We start from the raw sequence: 15,541 nt of genomic DNA, 5'->3' as shown, positions 1-15,541 counted from the left end.
TGGGGGTGGAGTCCAAATCCAGAGCCCCAGTGCCAAGTGCGAGGCTCCCCAGGCTGCTCTGGCATATGTGGAGCCTGTGCGCTCGATTGGGTCCCGCCGGCGACAGGGCCAGAGGGAAGGAGGCGCCTGCTGGAGCTTGCACCCACTCCCTTTTACCCACCCCGCAGCACTGCCCACAGCACCCTCACGCAAGGCAGGACTCACAGGTGGCTAGCCACATGGAAGGCACTGCACTTCGGCCAACGGAGCAGGGGGGTAGTATCTGTAGAGGGCCATTTCCAGAACCCAACTGACAGATTTCCTTCCAACAAACCCAGCTACTGGGGGCAATGGACCACCCGAGTGAGGCGAATGCTTTCCACATGGCGCTGATCGAGATACTGAAGCAAGTTCTTAACCTAACCTCGGTATGCATACCACTTTGCACTTACAGAGCAGCCTTGTCTATCTCTAAGAAATTAACATCGATGTCATATTTCTTCAATCATTTAATAACTTGGCATGGTGGTTAGGATAAGCATCCTTATTTCACAAACTAGAAACCTGCACAGAGGTCAAAGTGTGAGCTCTGCATCCCACATCACTGCGTCAGAGGCAGTATTTCCAAACTATGGGTTTCTCCCACTTGATCTTTTTGCCTGTTCTTGGTACATACTCCAGCTGGAAAATTCCTCCCCAGTGAACTCTTGTTGTGAAAATGGAGAAACACCCACACCAGTTTCAGAGGCAGTATAACCAACATTATCCAGTCTGCCGCTCTCCTCCCCTACAAGCCATGGTCCCCTGTGGGGTCCAGGTGACAGACCAGTGCAAGCCCCCCGGTCATCAGAAGGGTCCTCCTCCTTCTGGTCGTCTCAAAAGAGATCACCCCTCTCATTTTAGGATGAGAACATGCTAAACCTCACTGCTCATCTTGCAAAGCAAAACACTTGGAAATGAAATAAGAGATCCAACTCGAAACCTCTCTTCAAAATGCCGCAGAGCCAACATCTGGTTATCACTCAGTACTTCTGGTTAGGAAATATCCTTATTTATCCGGCAGCACTTTATAGAAGTAGTGAAGTATTGGGAATCGTACAATATCCCGCATACCCGTGTGGAATGGTCACAGCTGTGCTTCTTCATTCCACATAAACATGGCCTGGAGACACATCTCCATAGACGCACAATAGACGATCACCATGCACACCCAGATGGGCCAGCTCATCCCAGGACACAGAGGCGTGGGCTGCTGTGACGCTCGTTCCCCCTCACGGCTCTGAAGGCAGCAGAACTGCAGCCAGCAAAGCAAAGACACCACAGGAACGGCCCGCTCCTGCCAGTACCCCTCCCCACTCCCCGACACTGACCTCCACCTGCCAACGCTGACATTTACCCAGACCCCCTCTGGTGCGCTGGCTGGACCCTCGAGAAGGGAACCTGTCATCATGGATCAGAGTACCTTGGAGATTTTCAACTGTCTGAACATCTCACAGCCCCTGACCTGGTGCAGCCCATGTCTCAAGTCTCTGTCGTGGCTGACCCAAAGGAACTGTTCCACTGAAGCTGTCACTCACTGAAGGGTTGGGGAGAGGCCCTGGCGTTTACAAATACACCCTGCAATGTAACAGGATTCGAAGAGATGGGAGTTTTCTGGATATGTGGGCCTTTAAATGATGTAGGGTCTTAGAAAAGTCCATTTTGTACAGTGCATGTGATCAGAAACTCTGAACATCAAGCTTCCCTCATGTAAGCCAGCATTTGTTCTTTTCCTTTAGAAGATCTTCAGGCTGCCTGCCAGACTGTCCTGGCCACACTGACAGAGCCCGCCTGCCCGAGTTCTCTTATTATTAAACACTGTGGAGCAGGAACCCTGAGCCAAGTGCAGTCAGTCATTCAGTACCACTGGCATTGTGAACTGACCAAGTTATCCTGTGTGTCATGGGACCGAGGTGCACACGCAGAACAATCTGCCTCCCTAATGAATCACAGGAAAGAGAGACCATAACTGGACTGAAAAGTAACTCTCAGACTCAGGCGTGTCCCTGGGTTATATGACTCGGCCTCCATCGGGGACCTGACTGACGAGTAGAAGAGGTCACTCTATGGCTGCAGAAACAGCCTGTTACCCGGTGTTCACGGCACTGCTGTCCTGGCTGATGCACACACGGCCCCCACTTAATGAGGTTTGGAAATGGCCCATGGTCTGGGCTCTCTGGCCCTCCGTATCCTAACTGGTTTGCAAGGAACCCTGGGCCTCAGTGTGCGGGCAGGAGGCTGTCCTATCTTGACATGGGCCTCTGGCTGATTCTTACAGTCAAGGGCTTGGGCAGCGTGATTATAAGGATGGGTATTCACCAGCTGGCCCGTGCCCGTACTCGGGATGTCCCCCTTTTGCCTTCTCTCCAAGCATCGCCAGCAGGCCTGCTAGTGGCCCTACAGGCAGGTGGCACTCTGAGACCTGATAAGCGACACTCGGTTCCTCCCAATTCTCACGGCCTCACTGTAAGAGCCCGCAGCACTGACCACGTCAGACTGCTGCTCCCCCCAGAACCAGCCACTGACCTTGGGGTTGGTGCGCTGCTGCAGTCTCCTCTCCTCCCTCTCGCGCTGCAGCCGCTCAAACTCTTCTCTGATCTCAGCTGGCGTTCTCCTCCTTTCCACAACCTGTGGGCAGAAGTGAGAGAAGTCAGCTGAGGACCCAGATGGTGAAGAAGACACAACAGACCCGAGTGTTAACCGTGTCCCAGTGCTCCTCTCCCCCGGGACCGTGAGAGCCCCCAGTGAGACCAGGGGACGTTCCTGTCCAACCGTGTGGGCCCCGGTAAAGCCAGGTTCGCCTTCACACCCGCTCAGTCCCCAGTCTGTGCTCTCCCTCAGCACTCCAGAGACTGAAGTGATTTTTTTTTTGTCACTTGTCTCCAAGGCTGCAGGATTCTTACTGAGAAAATGTCACCTCAAGTATCACAGTTTAAATTTTCCAGTGAGGCCACCATAATGCAGGCTAAAAACAACGTCCAGAGAGGGGCGAGGCCTCCACAACAGCCCTGGCACATTTCCCTTGTGCACTGGGCCTCCACCAGGGGCACCCTTTGAGCTTCCTAGACCAACAACCTTAAGCCATGAGGTCTCAGTGTTTTAGCAGTAGGGCTCTTCCTCCTACAACCTGAAATGAACCTTAGGATGTACGATGTCGGCTATATATTGTCAGAGTATAAACAATACTCAGGTACCAATCAGCAGCCCTTGAAGACACACAAGGATGTCAGGCCTGCGAGCAGGCAAGGCGTTTCTTGCCCACCTCAGCCTTTCTTCAGTTCAGTTCAGCTCAGTTGCTTGAAGTGAAGTGAAGTCGCTCAGTCGTGTCCGACTCTTTGCGACTCCACCAGATTCTCCAGGCAAGAATACTGGAGTGGGTTGCCATTTCCTTCTCCAGGGGATCTTCCCGACCCAGGGATTGAACCCCAGCCTCCCGCATTGCAGGCAGACACTTTAACCTCTGAGCCACCAGGGAAGCTACCTCAGCCTTTCTTCAGTTCAGTTCAGCTCACTTGCTTAGTCCTGTTCAACTCTTTGCGACCCCATGGACTGCAGCACGCCAGGCCTCCCTGTCCATCACCAACTCCTGGAGTTTACTCAAACTCATGTCCATTGAGTTGGTGGTGATGACATCCAACCATCTCATCCTCTGTTGTCCCCTTCTCCTCCTGCCTTCAATCTTTCCTAGCTTCAGGGTCTTTTCCAATGAGTCAGTTCTTTGCATCAGGTGGCCAAAGTATTGGAGTTTCAGCTTCAGCATCAGTCTTTCCAATGAATATTCAGGACTGATTTCCTTTAGGATGGATCTCCTTGCTGTCCATGACTCTCAAGAGTCTTCTCCAATATCACAGTTCAAAAGCATCAATTCTTTGGTGCTCAGCTTTCTTTATAGTCCAACTCTCACATCCACACATGACTACTGAAAAACCATAGCCTTGACGAGATAGGCCTTTGTTGGCAAAGTAATGTCTCTGCTTTTTAATATGCTGTCTAGGTTGGTGATAACTTTTCTCCCAAGCAGCAAGCGTCTTTGAATTTTATGGCTCCAGTCACCATCTGCCGTGATTTTGGAGCCCCCCAAAATAAAGTTTGTCACTGTTTCCATTGCTTCCCCATCTATTTGCCACGAAGTGATGGGACCAGATGCCATGATCTTAGTTTTCTGAATGTTGAGTTTTAAGCCAACTTTTTCACTCTCCTCTCTCAAGTTCATCAAGAGGCTCTTTAGTTCTTCTTCACTTTCTGCCATAAGGGTGGTGTCATCTGCATATCTGTGGTTATTGATATTTTTCCTGGCAATCTTGATTCCAGCTTGTGCTTCTTCCAGCCCAGCATTTCTCATGATGTACGCTGCATATAAGTTAAATAAACAGGGTGACAACATATAGCCTTGACGTACTCCTTTCCCAATCTGGACCAGTCTGTTGTTCCACGTTCAGTTCCAACTGTTGCTTCCTGAGCTCCATACAGATTTCTCAGGAGGCAGGTCAGGTGGTCTAGTATTCCCATCTCTTTAAGAATTTTCCACAGTTTGTTGTGATACACACAGTCAAAGGCTTTGGCATAGTCAATAAAGCAGAAATAGATGTTTTTCTGGAACTCTCTTGCTTTTTCGATGATCCAACAGGTGTTGGCAATTTGATCTCTGCTTCCTCTGCCTTTTCTAAATCCAGCTTGAACATCTGGAAGTTCATGGTTTACATACTGTTGAAGCCTAGCTTGGAGAATTTTGAGCATTACTTTGCTAGCCTGTGAGATGGGTGCAATTATGCAGTAGTCTGAACATTCTTTGGCATTGCCTTTCTTTGGGATTGGAATGAAAACTGACCTTTTCCAGTCCTGTGGCCACTGCTGAGTTTTCCAAATTTGCTGGCATAATGAGTGCAGCACTTTCATAACATCATCTTTTAGGATTTGAAATAGCTCAACTGGAATTCCATCACCTCCACTAGCTTTGTTTGTAGTGATGCTTACTAAGGCCCACTTGACTTCGCAGGATGTCTGGCTCTAGGTGAGTGATCACACCATCATGATTATCTGGGTCATGAAAATCATTTTTGTGTAGTTCTTCTGTGTATTCTTGCCACCTCTTCTTAATACCTTCTGCTTCTGTTAGGTCCATACTGTTTCTGTCCTTTATTGTGCTCATCTTTGCATGAAATGTTCCCTTGGTATCTCTAATTTTCTTGAAGAGATCTCTAGTCTTTCCCATTCTATTGTCTTCCTCTATTTCTTTGCATTGACTGAAGAAGGCTTTCTTATCTCTCCTTGCTATTCTTCGGAACTCTGCATTCAAATGGGTATATCTTTCCTTTTCTCTTTTGCCTTTCACTTCTCTTCTTTTCACAGCTATTTGTAAGGTGTCCTCAGACAACCATTTTGCCTTTTTGCATTTCTTATTCTTGGCGATGGTCTTGATCCCTGCCTCCTGTACAATGTCACGAACCTCCATCTATAGTTCTTCAGGCACTGTCTATCAGATCTAATCCCTTGAATCTATTTCACTGTATAATCGTAAGGGATTTGATTTAGGTCAAATATACCCAAATGGTCTACTGGTTTTTCCTACTGTATAGCTCATCCAAAAGCAAGATAGTCTCTGAGATTTCAAACAGGATGGGAAGGGCCACATGGGTCTTGGGTACCACACCTGTGAGAGAGGAACCTCCACCAGGTGATTCCCAAGGGCCCCAAAAGGTACAAGTCCATGAGGGACACTGAGAGTGGGAGCAGCATAGACACCGCCAAGGTCATTGGAGGAAAAGATCAAACAGTCCTGACCCTATTGTAGTGGGAGAAACACAGGGGAGACTGGAGGGGCTGCTCAAAGAACACCTACAAAGGCAGATGATGTGAAAGAAAGCTATCTTGGAAATCACAAGTTTTAAAAATTATTCAAAAAATGCATGCTTATAGCAAAAAATCAAAATGTACAGAAAAATATGAAGTAAAAAGGTACAGTCCCTCCCCATACTCCTCCTTCTCACAGGTTAACAGTTTTTTATGTATCTTCCTAAAAACCTATGCATATGTATGAATATATACATTAAAATTACACACATATGTACATATATATGTATATATGTTTACATATATAATACATGTACACATATATAACATATATAATATATACATTAAATTAATGTATAATTTTAATTATACATTAAAGTTAATGTATAATTTTAATTATATATTAAAAACAGCCTTTGTGCAACCTGATTTCATTATTTGGCAATCCAGAAAATTAAATACAGGAGCTGGCCTACCCCCCCCAAATTGAGAAATCTGTTCACTGTCGCTTTCAGCAAGTAAACAGAAAAAAATAATGAAAACGTTTTCTCCTCTCCCATATAAATTGTTCATTACCAAAAAGGGGCAAGTGTTTCTTTTAAACAGGGTTTTAAAATAAAAACACTGTTAAAATAATCTAGGAACTGAAAGTCCAAATGGCACAGCAACGATCGCTTTGTGACCTCACAAAAACGTCCTCAGTGATATTGAACTGACGCGGCCTGCTCACAATGCTAGTGCTTAGAAACACTCAGCCTTGCCCATCTTTTCTATTTTTGTCCAAGCCCCTTGGCTTATGTAATCTTAGTTCCTGGACCAGAGATCGAACCTGGGCCCCGGGTAAAGTATGGAGTCTTAGCCACTGAACTGCCAGGAAGTGCCCATGCACATCTATTTACAGCGCTTTCACTTTCCCGTCACCCCATCTTGGACTGATAGGGTGCTCCCTCCATGGGGCCCAGAGCAGAACAAGATTTATTTTCAACAATTCCAGCTGTGTGACTTTTGCAAATGACTCTCTGCCACACTGTGTAACAGAATGAAGAGGCAAATATTCCAAAGGTGTTAAGTCACTCTGTTTCTAGTCTATTTGACAGAAGTTTTGCAAACAGTTGGTACGTATCAGAGCTAACTGCAGAGTCAAGCTGGCCGGCCACTCTAGAGCTATAAATACCTTGGCTGGGCATCTCATTCTAACTCCCATGGGGCCCTTTACTATTTATTTTTTCAAAAAAACCATTTGTTTACTTATTTTATTTTTGGCTGGGTCTTTGTGTTGCAGAGAGCGGGGGTTACTCTGCAGCTGTGGTGCATGGGTGCTTCTCATTGCGGTGGCTTGTTTCAGAGCACATGGGCTCTAGAACAGTCTCAGCAGTTGTGGCACACAGCCTTAGTGGCTCCGTGGCATGTGGGGCCTTCCCAGACCAGGGATCCAATCTGTGTCTTCTGCATTGGCAGGGAAATTCTTTACCACTGAGCCACTAGGGACGCCCCCACCCTTTACTGTTTACATCCTTCTCTACACAGAGAACACCATGGTGGAGAGTGGAAGATGCCTAAGCCAGCTGCAAGTCACTTTTTCCTCCCTTGGGTAACCCCTTAGATACACGAGCCCGGAACACAGCATCCCAAAGTGCGTTAAATTGGAAAGTACAGTTGGAAAGATAGTTTCAATGTTTTTCATCAGTGAAGTGTATCACATGCAGCCCATGAGTCTGTAGACCTGCACGGTCCACCCTGATCACCTATCAGCTAGGTCTATCCTGTACTAGTCGGATGACTTATCCTGCAGACGAGGGGGTGCAGAGACCAGTAGAAGCAGGTGGTGCAGTGGGAGGAGGACAGGGACCCAGGCTTTCCGACACCACCTCAATGTCCTGGAGAACTCAGGTGAGTCACTTCACTAAGCTTCAGCTTCCTCCTACAAATGCTTCTAAACTACAGTGTGTACATGCTAGGTCACTTCAGTCACGTTCGACTCTTTGCCACCCCATGGACTGTACTCCACCAGGCTCCTCTCTCCATGGGATTTTCCTGACAAGAATACGGGAATAGGTTGCCATTCCCTTCTCCAGGGGATCTTCCTGATCCAGGGATAGAACCCAGGTCTTTTACATCTGTTGCACTGGCAGGTGGGTTCTTTACCAATAGTGCCACCTGGGGCATTAAAATCACACAAGATGCTGTCTGTTCTATGATTCTGGTTAGACAACTTTTCACTCGAATAATTTTAGAAAATTATTTAGAACTTTAGAGAAGCTACGAAGACGATACAGAAAGTTCTCATCTACCCAGCCTCCTCCAAATGTGAACGTCTTACATAACCAAGAACAAACACCTGTCAAGTCCAGGATGCCAACATTAGTACAAGGCTATTAACTGAACCCAGACTTCTGGGATTTCACCAGTCTTTCCAGTAACATCACAGTTACGTCCTAGGATCCAATTCAGGGTCCAGGACTGCATTTAATCACCTCTCATTAGTCTCCTCTGATCTGTGGGAGTTTCTGTCTTCTTTTTCATGATCTTGACCATATTATACCTCTTAATACAGGCTGATTGTCTCTTTGGCTGTGCTGGGTCTTTGTTGTGACATGTGAGATCTTTGATCTTCATTGAGGCATGTGGGATCTAGTTCCCTGACCAAGGATTGAACTGGGCCCTGAATGGGGAGCTCGAAGTCTCAGCCGGACCACGAGGCAATTCCCCAGGCTAATCTTCTTAGACACTGTAAGGATGATGTCAAATAGGTAGGGAAAAGTGAGATATGGATGAATGTAAAGGACTGCAGACAGAAACCAAAGCATGGATGATCCAGGCCCAAGGCTGATCCTCTAAATGTACATCAGCTGGTCTGTAAGCGCCCTCCAGGTTGTATGGTTTCCACGCCACTTCCACAGCTCAGAGCTGGATTTCTGCCATTTAAGAGAAGAAGTGGCCAATTTCAATTTCAACATGGGTATCTGCACAAACACTGCAACTTTAGGGACTCAGGTGGCTGGTGTTATGAGCTGTGAATGGCGGCATCTTACTCCTTCGGAATGCTGCCAGAGGATGATCCACTTTCTTAAAGGTTAAAGACAAAAGAAGAGAGAGAGACAAACAGAAAAGACCAAAACCTATCTAATGCCTGAAAACAGAACCAATATTTGATGCAACCTATAAAAGCTCAATTTCAGCCCCGGCCTCCGCTGGCAGAAAGGCTGGTGGTACCATCCAGCCACCAGCATGTTGGTGGCTACTCGGACATCTTTGGATTAAAGGAGCCCCAGACACTAGGGGCTTTAGCAGTGCCCTCCACCCTCCTGACCACCTGTGTGTTTAGACTAACAGATGTGTGGCAAATGGATACCAGTCGGCAAGTAAAAAGTTCAATAGTCTAAAAACACCAACAACACCCTGAGGGGAACACAGCTTCCTCTGTGGGGTGGAAGCTGTGACTGAAAAGAGAGAACCCTTGCACTGAACAAACCACCACCTGGAGAACTCCTCGAGGGAGTGGTGACGCCAGCTCTGTGAACTGCTCTTGAGTTCAGTGAGACTTTTTCTTCACAGTATGAAGAGTGGGGTCAATCTTCCTATTACATTAAGCACCGATGTATCTCTTGTAAATATGTATCAGGGGAGGTAACTTCTGTCTTTTCCTTCTACTGTCAGGGAAGGCTTAGTATTTATTTTTATTTTTGGCCATGCCACATGGCATGAGGGACCTTAGTTCCCTAACCAGGGACTGAATCTGGGCCCCCTGCATTGGAAGTGAAAAATCCTAACCACTGGATCACCAGGGAAGTCCCAGGGAAGGCTTAGTATTAATATCAGTGCAAAAAAAGCCAATTCTGGTGGATGAGAACTTGATTCCCTTAAAGTAGTCTACTGAAAAATGTGAACATAAAAGCTTATCCAGTTACCACCTACGACTGCTTACATACTTTTATATTTTTATTATTATTTTTAAAATTATTGATTTATTTGGCTGCACCAGGTCTTAGTTGCACCATTTGAACTCTTAATTGCAGCATGTGGGATCTAGTTCCCTGAGCAGGTATTGAACCTGAGCCCCATGCACTGGGAGTGTGAAGTCTTAACCACTGGACCCCTGGGAAGGTCTCAGCCTACACGCTCTTACAATCACTGCAGTGTGTGGTGCTTCTGTTTCTAACGGGGAGACGGTTTGGTCTTGTAATAGGAAACCATGATGTTTTGCTAGGAAGAAGTCACCCTGCTGTTCCACTGAGTGGGGACAATGAAAAGCCTAGACTCAGGAGGGGATGCGTACCTGAGGCCTGAGGCTTTTCAGTGGCCCCAACTGCTGCCATGAAAAACTGTAACCAACCCACATCTTCAAAACACAAGGGAGCTTTAAACTGGGGCATGAAGTGTGAGGAGAAATTCAGTAAATACAACAGGATTCTATTTTCTTTTTTTGATGAAAAAAATTGTAAGCTATTAGATCTAACACTTCGCTACCATGAGCTACTGTGACACGATGCACCGCTACTTCCACCGAGCCAAAGCCAGAAACCAAATGCTCATTGGGAGCTCACTGGGACTGTGGATGGGTCAAGGGCCAGACACGATAGGGAGTGGTGGGGACTGGGGCAAACTGGATGGTACAGTCCAGTCCAAACAGCAGGGGCTCCTCATATCTGGATCGACTGCTGCCTCAGAGGGGAATTTAGATACAGTGTTGTCAGATCTTCTGATTTTTCCAGAGAAGATAAGATACCTCTATGTAAAGCTTCCCAAATTTTAAAGTCAGCAACTACAATTCATTGTGTGGACAACCAAAACACAGCTGCATGTAGAAAACGGCCTGTAGGCTACCAATGTTAAGCGCTGGAGAAACCCCGTTTCGCTTCTCTTCCTGTCTGTACCCAAAGGTCTTTAGAAGGTTTTCATATCAGAATTAGAAGGGACAGGCATACAGATTTGAGATCAAAGGAACTTCAAGGGAGAGTTTACACATCAACGAAGAAGTAACTCAATGACAGTTAACGTTAACATCTACCAGAATTTCTTGGGCATCAGAACCAAGTTTCTATAATGAAATTAAGTAATAACACTTACATGTTCTTATAGCCAATACAGAGTTTTACAGTTTTCAGATTAATTTCTCTATTTGATTTGCATATCATTATTTTTCAGATAATAACTTGGAAGCGTGAAGCAATCAAACGGCCTGCCCAAGGTTCTAAGACCGCTCAGGAGCAGAGTGAAAGAAAATGGAACCTTCTTTTTTTCGCTGCTCTGGGTCTTCACTGCGGTGCACGGGCTTTCTCTAGCTGTGCTGAGTGGGGGCTACTCTCCAGTTACAGTGCATGGGCTTCTCACTGGAGCACGGGCTTCAGGTGCGCGGGCTTGGTAGTTGTGGCCCACGGGCTTAGGTGCCCAGCAGCATGTGGGATCTTCCTGGAGTAGGGATTGAATTCGTGTCCCCACACAGAAACTTCTGGACTTCAGTGATTGTTCTCATAAGGCACGGTGGCCCAGGTTATCTACTACATAGACACTGCTATCTATTTTGTTTACTCTCTATAACATCCTAACAGTACAGCTCATTAAAGCTAGAAGGATCATTACAGAGAATGTAATCCAGTAGCTTTAAACTTGTCTTTGCTTCCGTTTTGTTCACATGTACAACTCTTAATATCACCAAACAATTCCTACGTGCAGTTATGACCTCGGTTGGAGAGAGGCACTCAGGACCCTGGAGGGTGGAAGGAAGTGTGTGTGTGGAAGGACATGTACATGCAGACAGAACTGCACCCTTGCAGGCACCCTCTGACCATCACCCCGACCAGCCTGTTCCCTCCCCGGGGTTAAAACTTACTGGTCTAGTTCATCCCTCTTCCCCTGACGGGTTAGGAAACACAGGACGAGTTCGATGACTGACCGTCCCAAGTTCTATAAAGTGGCAAAGCCAAGTGTAAAATTCAGTCTCTTAAACCAAAATATAAGGTGAGAAAGGGACTCTGACATCGTCAGACATTCTCACAGGCCCCACAGCAGGTTGCGGGGTTTTGGGGATGTTATTCTGTAGCTGTTGAGGTGTCCCTTCCTGGGATAGCAGGCGCAGAGCTTCTCTTACCTCCCAGCCTTCCATCTCCAGTCCTCTCTTGCCATAGATGTCGTAGATGGCCCTGGTCTGGGGGTCACTGAGCACTGCAAATGAAAAACCCAGTGTGTTTACAAAGCACTGAATCCTCCACTTAGTTCTGACCACACCAGCAGCAGGCAAGCCCACCCCTCTTTGTCCTTTTTCCAACCACAATTTTCCCAGAGACTCTGCCATTCCTGATGTGTCTTTCCTTCTACTTGCCTTCCAGATCCAACTAAGATGTATTTAAAGGCGGCTCCAGGTGGGAAATGTTGCATTTTTCATGTCCGAGCTACCTTGTGAGGGGTGCTGACTCTGTATCATTAAAGGACAGTTGTTTTTAAAAGACTGTCCTAAGTTTCTGTCACCGTCTATAGAGTACCTTGGCTTGAGACAGCAAATTCCAGTTTCTAATAAAGCCTAATGTAAACCTAAGGACAGGCTCCGACGGGAAAAATCTGTCTTATTTACCCTATAGAATTTCACTAACTCCTACAACCAACTATGTAAGAAATTTTTTTTTTGCACCTCTCTTCTTTATTTATAAATCAGTTAAAAAGGCACAAACACCTGTCACTACGGTGTCAGCCATGTCACCTAAAGTGCATCAGGAAAAGATTGTTCAATAAGAATGAGAGGGACTTTACTGGCAGTCCAGTGGTTAGGACTCCACACTTCTACTGCAGGGAGCCCAAGTTTGATACCTGGTTGGAGAACTAAGATCCTGCATGCTGCATGGTGTGGTGAAAAAATTAAATAAATAAACATTTTAAAACACTACATTAAAAAAACTAAAAGGACGGTAGCTAACTGATTCTGAACATCTGTACAGCTATTTCTATTGGGCCAACTTCTGTTCAAGACCTTTGAATCTCCCCATTCTTCCCTACCCTGGCCCCTGAGAATTCCCATATATTTCTAGGTCTAATTAAAAAATGATGTAAATGACACTGTGCTGTGCTATGCTTAGTCACTCAGTAGCGTCCAACTCTTTGTGACCCTATGGACTGTAGCCTGCCAGGCTCCTCTGTCCTTAGGGATTCTCCAGGCAAGAATACTGAAATAGGTTGCCATGCCCTCCTCCAGGGAATCTTCCCAACCCAGGGATTGAAGCCAGGTCTCCTGCATTGCAGGTGAATTCTTTACCATCTGAGCCACAAGGGAAGCCCCAAAATACTAGAGTGGGTACCCTATCCCTTCTCCAGGGGAACTTCCCAACCCAGGAATCGAACTGGGGTCTCCTACACTGCAGGTAGATTCTTTACCAGCTGGGCTATCAGGGAAGCCCTGTAAATGACTCTTGGTTTAATCGTTGGTTAAGTCGCGAAGTCATGTCCGACTCATGTGATCCCATGGACTGTAGCATGCCAGGCTCCTCTGTCCATGGGATTCTCCAGGCAAGAATACTGGAGTGGGTTGCCTTTTCCTTCTCCAGGGGATCTTCCTGACCCAGGAATCAAACCTGGGTCTCCTCATTGCAGGCAGATGATTTACCAGCTGAGCTATGAGGGAAGCCCATGTAAAGACTCTATCCATATTCAAATATAACAGGGAAGAAAGAAATGCTGACCATTGTAAAACCTGGGAGCTAAACTTCTTGAGCTAATCTCTAGGATTTAAGAAGGAATTATTTATTCACCACCTCAGTCTCCCTTCAGGCCAAATACTGGGGCCAGGCCTGCTGCTACAACATGTTCACAAGCATTGGTAGGCTTTTCTGCTAACTCTTCCCCAAATCTCCCAAACAACACAGTCCAGCTATGAGAGTAATTCAAACAACCAAATACAAGAAAAGGAACAAGCTATATTCAGACCAGACAAACAGCCCGAACAGTTACATCTGGTGAAGACACAGGCTGATTATACACACCTGTGTGCCACAGTCTCAGTTTTACTGGTCATTAAAATCTAACTTTTTGGTAAAACTATAGTGAAATACAGCAAAGTGCTTTTATGTCCACAATGAGAAATCTTTATTTCATAAAGAAAATCTAATTTTTGGTCTGTTTAATTAAGGAGCAAATCACCAAGTGGCTCTGGAATGAATAACTTACTTTACTTGGCATATATCCTAAGAGTGAGATCACACTGTTTTAACTTTAATTTTAAAAATTGTGGTTATAATATACACAACATGAAACTGATCATTTAAAGCATGTGTAAGTGCACAATTCACTGTGTTAAATATATCACTATGCTGTATCACCATCGCCACAATCTACTAGAACTGTCTCATCCTCTCAAACAGAAATTGTACCTACGAGTGATTTTACTATTTCATAAGCAAATATATTATACACTTTTCTTTCTGAAATATATGAGGTAAGTATAAAAATCTGAATTACTTGAGTCTATTTCCTATTATGCTTTTTAACATCATTTTCTTCCTTTTGTTAGAACCTTTCCTTAACTGAATGCTACAGAACCAAGAAAATCACTTTCAGATGGAAAAAATGTTCTTTGTATCTTCTCAAAAGAAAAGAGAGAACAAAGTAAGCTTGTCTGTAGCGATCAGCCTTTCAGGTTTAAGAGTTCCCTTTAGAAGAAAACGAGGAAACGATTTAAAACTGGAGTATTCCCCTGGAATTCAGATCCGGGACTATTACTTCACCTGCGGTCTCATTTTCTATTTACTGGACACATATTGATTTCCAAAGCAAAATACTACTCTTTCAAAGGACCCTGTCAGTAAAAAGCACTAAACTAACTGCCTCTTTTATGTACCTCGAAGGACTCTCTTTTTCTATCCTCTACAAATCAAACCTCTTAAAAATCGAGTGTCTGCTACAAGACACTGCTGTTTCTACACTGGTGCTCCTACAGAGCCAAGCGCCACACTGACCTTCATAAGCCTGGTGAACAAGGTTAAACAGCCGCTCGGCCTGCGATTTGAGCTCTGGGTCTCTGTGCTTGTCGGGGTGGTAAAGCATGCACAGCCGCCGGTAGGCCGCTTTTAGCTCTTCGCAAGAGGCCTGCAGGAAGAAAAATCCAATTAGAAGACAGTCGATGTGACTTAAATATTATCGTGATCAGAATCAGCCTTGAAATGTGAAGCTATCAGCCACGTTCCAACATGTCTGCTGTCTACATGCAGGATATAATGAAGTTATGCTTTATTACTTCAATAAGGCCTCTTTTTTCCAGTTAATAAAGCGATCAATTATGTACATCGAAAGCAACTGTGTTTTGCTGGGAACTGCTGCTATCAGAGAGAATGAAAGCATGTGTCCCCACCCTGGTTCTCTGCGCTCTGAGTGGAAATGAGAATCTTCACAGAGACCTGCTTGCTCTTTAACCCAAGTCATTCAAAGTCGATCGTGCCAAGGTATTCTCAACAGAGACTGTTCAGAAGGGGAGAAGAGCTATAAACCGTTAGAAAGAAATGCCATCCATGTACTCAGTCTTCAGACAAAGGAAACTCAGTGAATATTCATCCTTAAAAAAATCAAAGACATCAACTTGTCAAATCAACACATTTCTATTCAACTGCTAATTCTAAAAGGAGGCACACAAGGCAGGCAAAAATGCTTCCCTATCTGTAGTAAAAACAAGCCTCCCCACCCACAGCACCCAAAGGCTCAACACACACAACCCTCCAACTCCTCCTTATTTATTTATTGGCTGCCCCAGGTCTTA

General features: G+C 45.5%; 1 protein-coding gene across 1 annotated transcript in view; it reads right to left on the bottom strand.

Moving 5' to 3' along the window:
- Window positions 1–15,541, bottom strand: part of DNAJC11 (DnaJ heat shock protein family (Hsp40) member C11) — a 70,056-nt gene that overhangs the window by 31,008 nt on the left and 23,507 nt on the right. The window contains exons 2-4 of the mRNA XM_055582419.1: window positions 14,748–14,877; window positions 11,897–11,970; window positions 2,545–2,646 (exon numbers count right to left, since the gene is read on the bottom strand). Of these exons, the coding sequence (XP_055438394.1) occupies window positions 2,545–2,646; window positions 11,897–11,970; window positions 14,748–14,877 (306 nt within the window). The remainder of the gene's footprint in view (window positions 1–2,544; window positions 2,647–11,896; window positions 11,971–14,747; window positions 14,878–15,541) is intronic.

This window comes from Bubalus kerabau, chromosome 5 (assembly GCF_029407905.1).
Source record: "Bubalus kerabau isolate K-KA32 ecotype Philippines breed swamp buffalo chromosome 5, PCC_UOA_SB_1v2, whole genome shotgun sequence".
Lineage (NCBI taxonomy): Eukaryota > Metazoa > Chordata > Mammalia > Artiodactyla > Bovidae > Bubalus > Bubalus kerabau.
The sequence above is the reverse complement of the archived record's forward strand: the minus strand, read 5'-3'. Positions and strand labels throughout refer to the sequence as shown.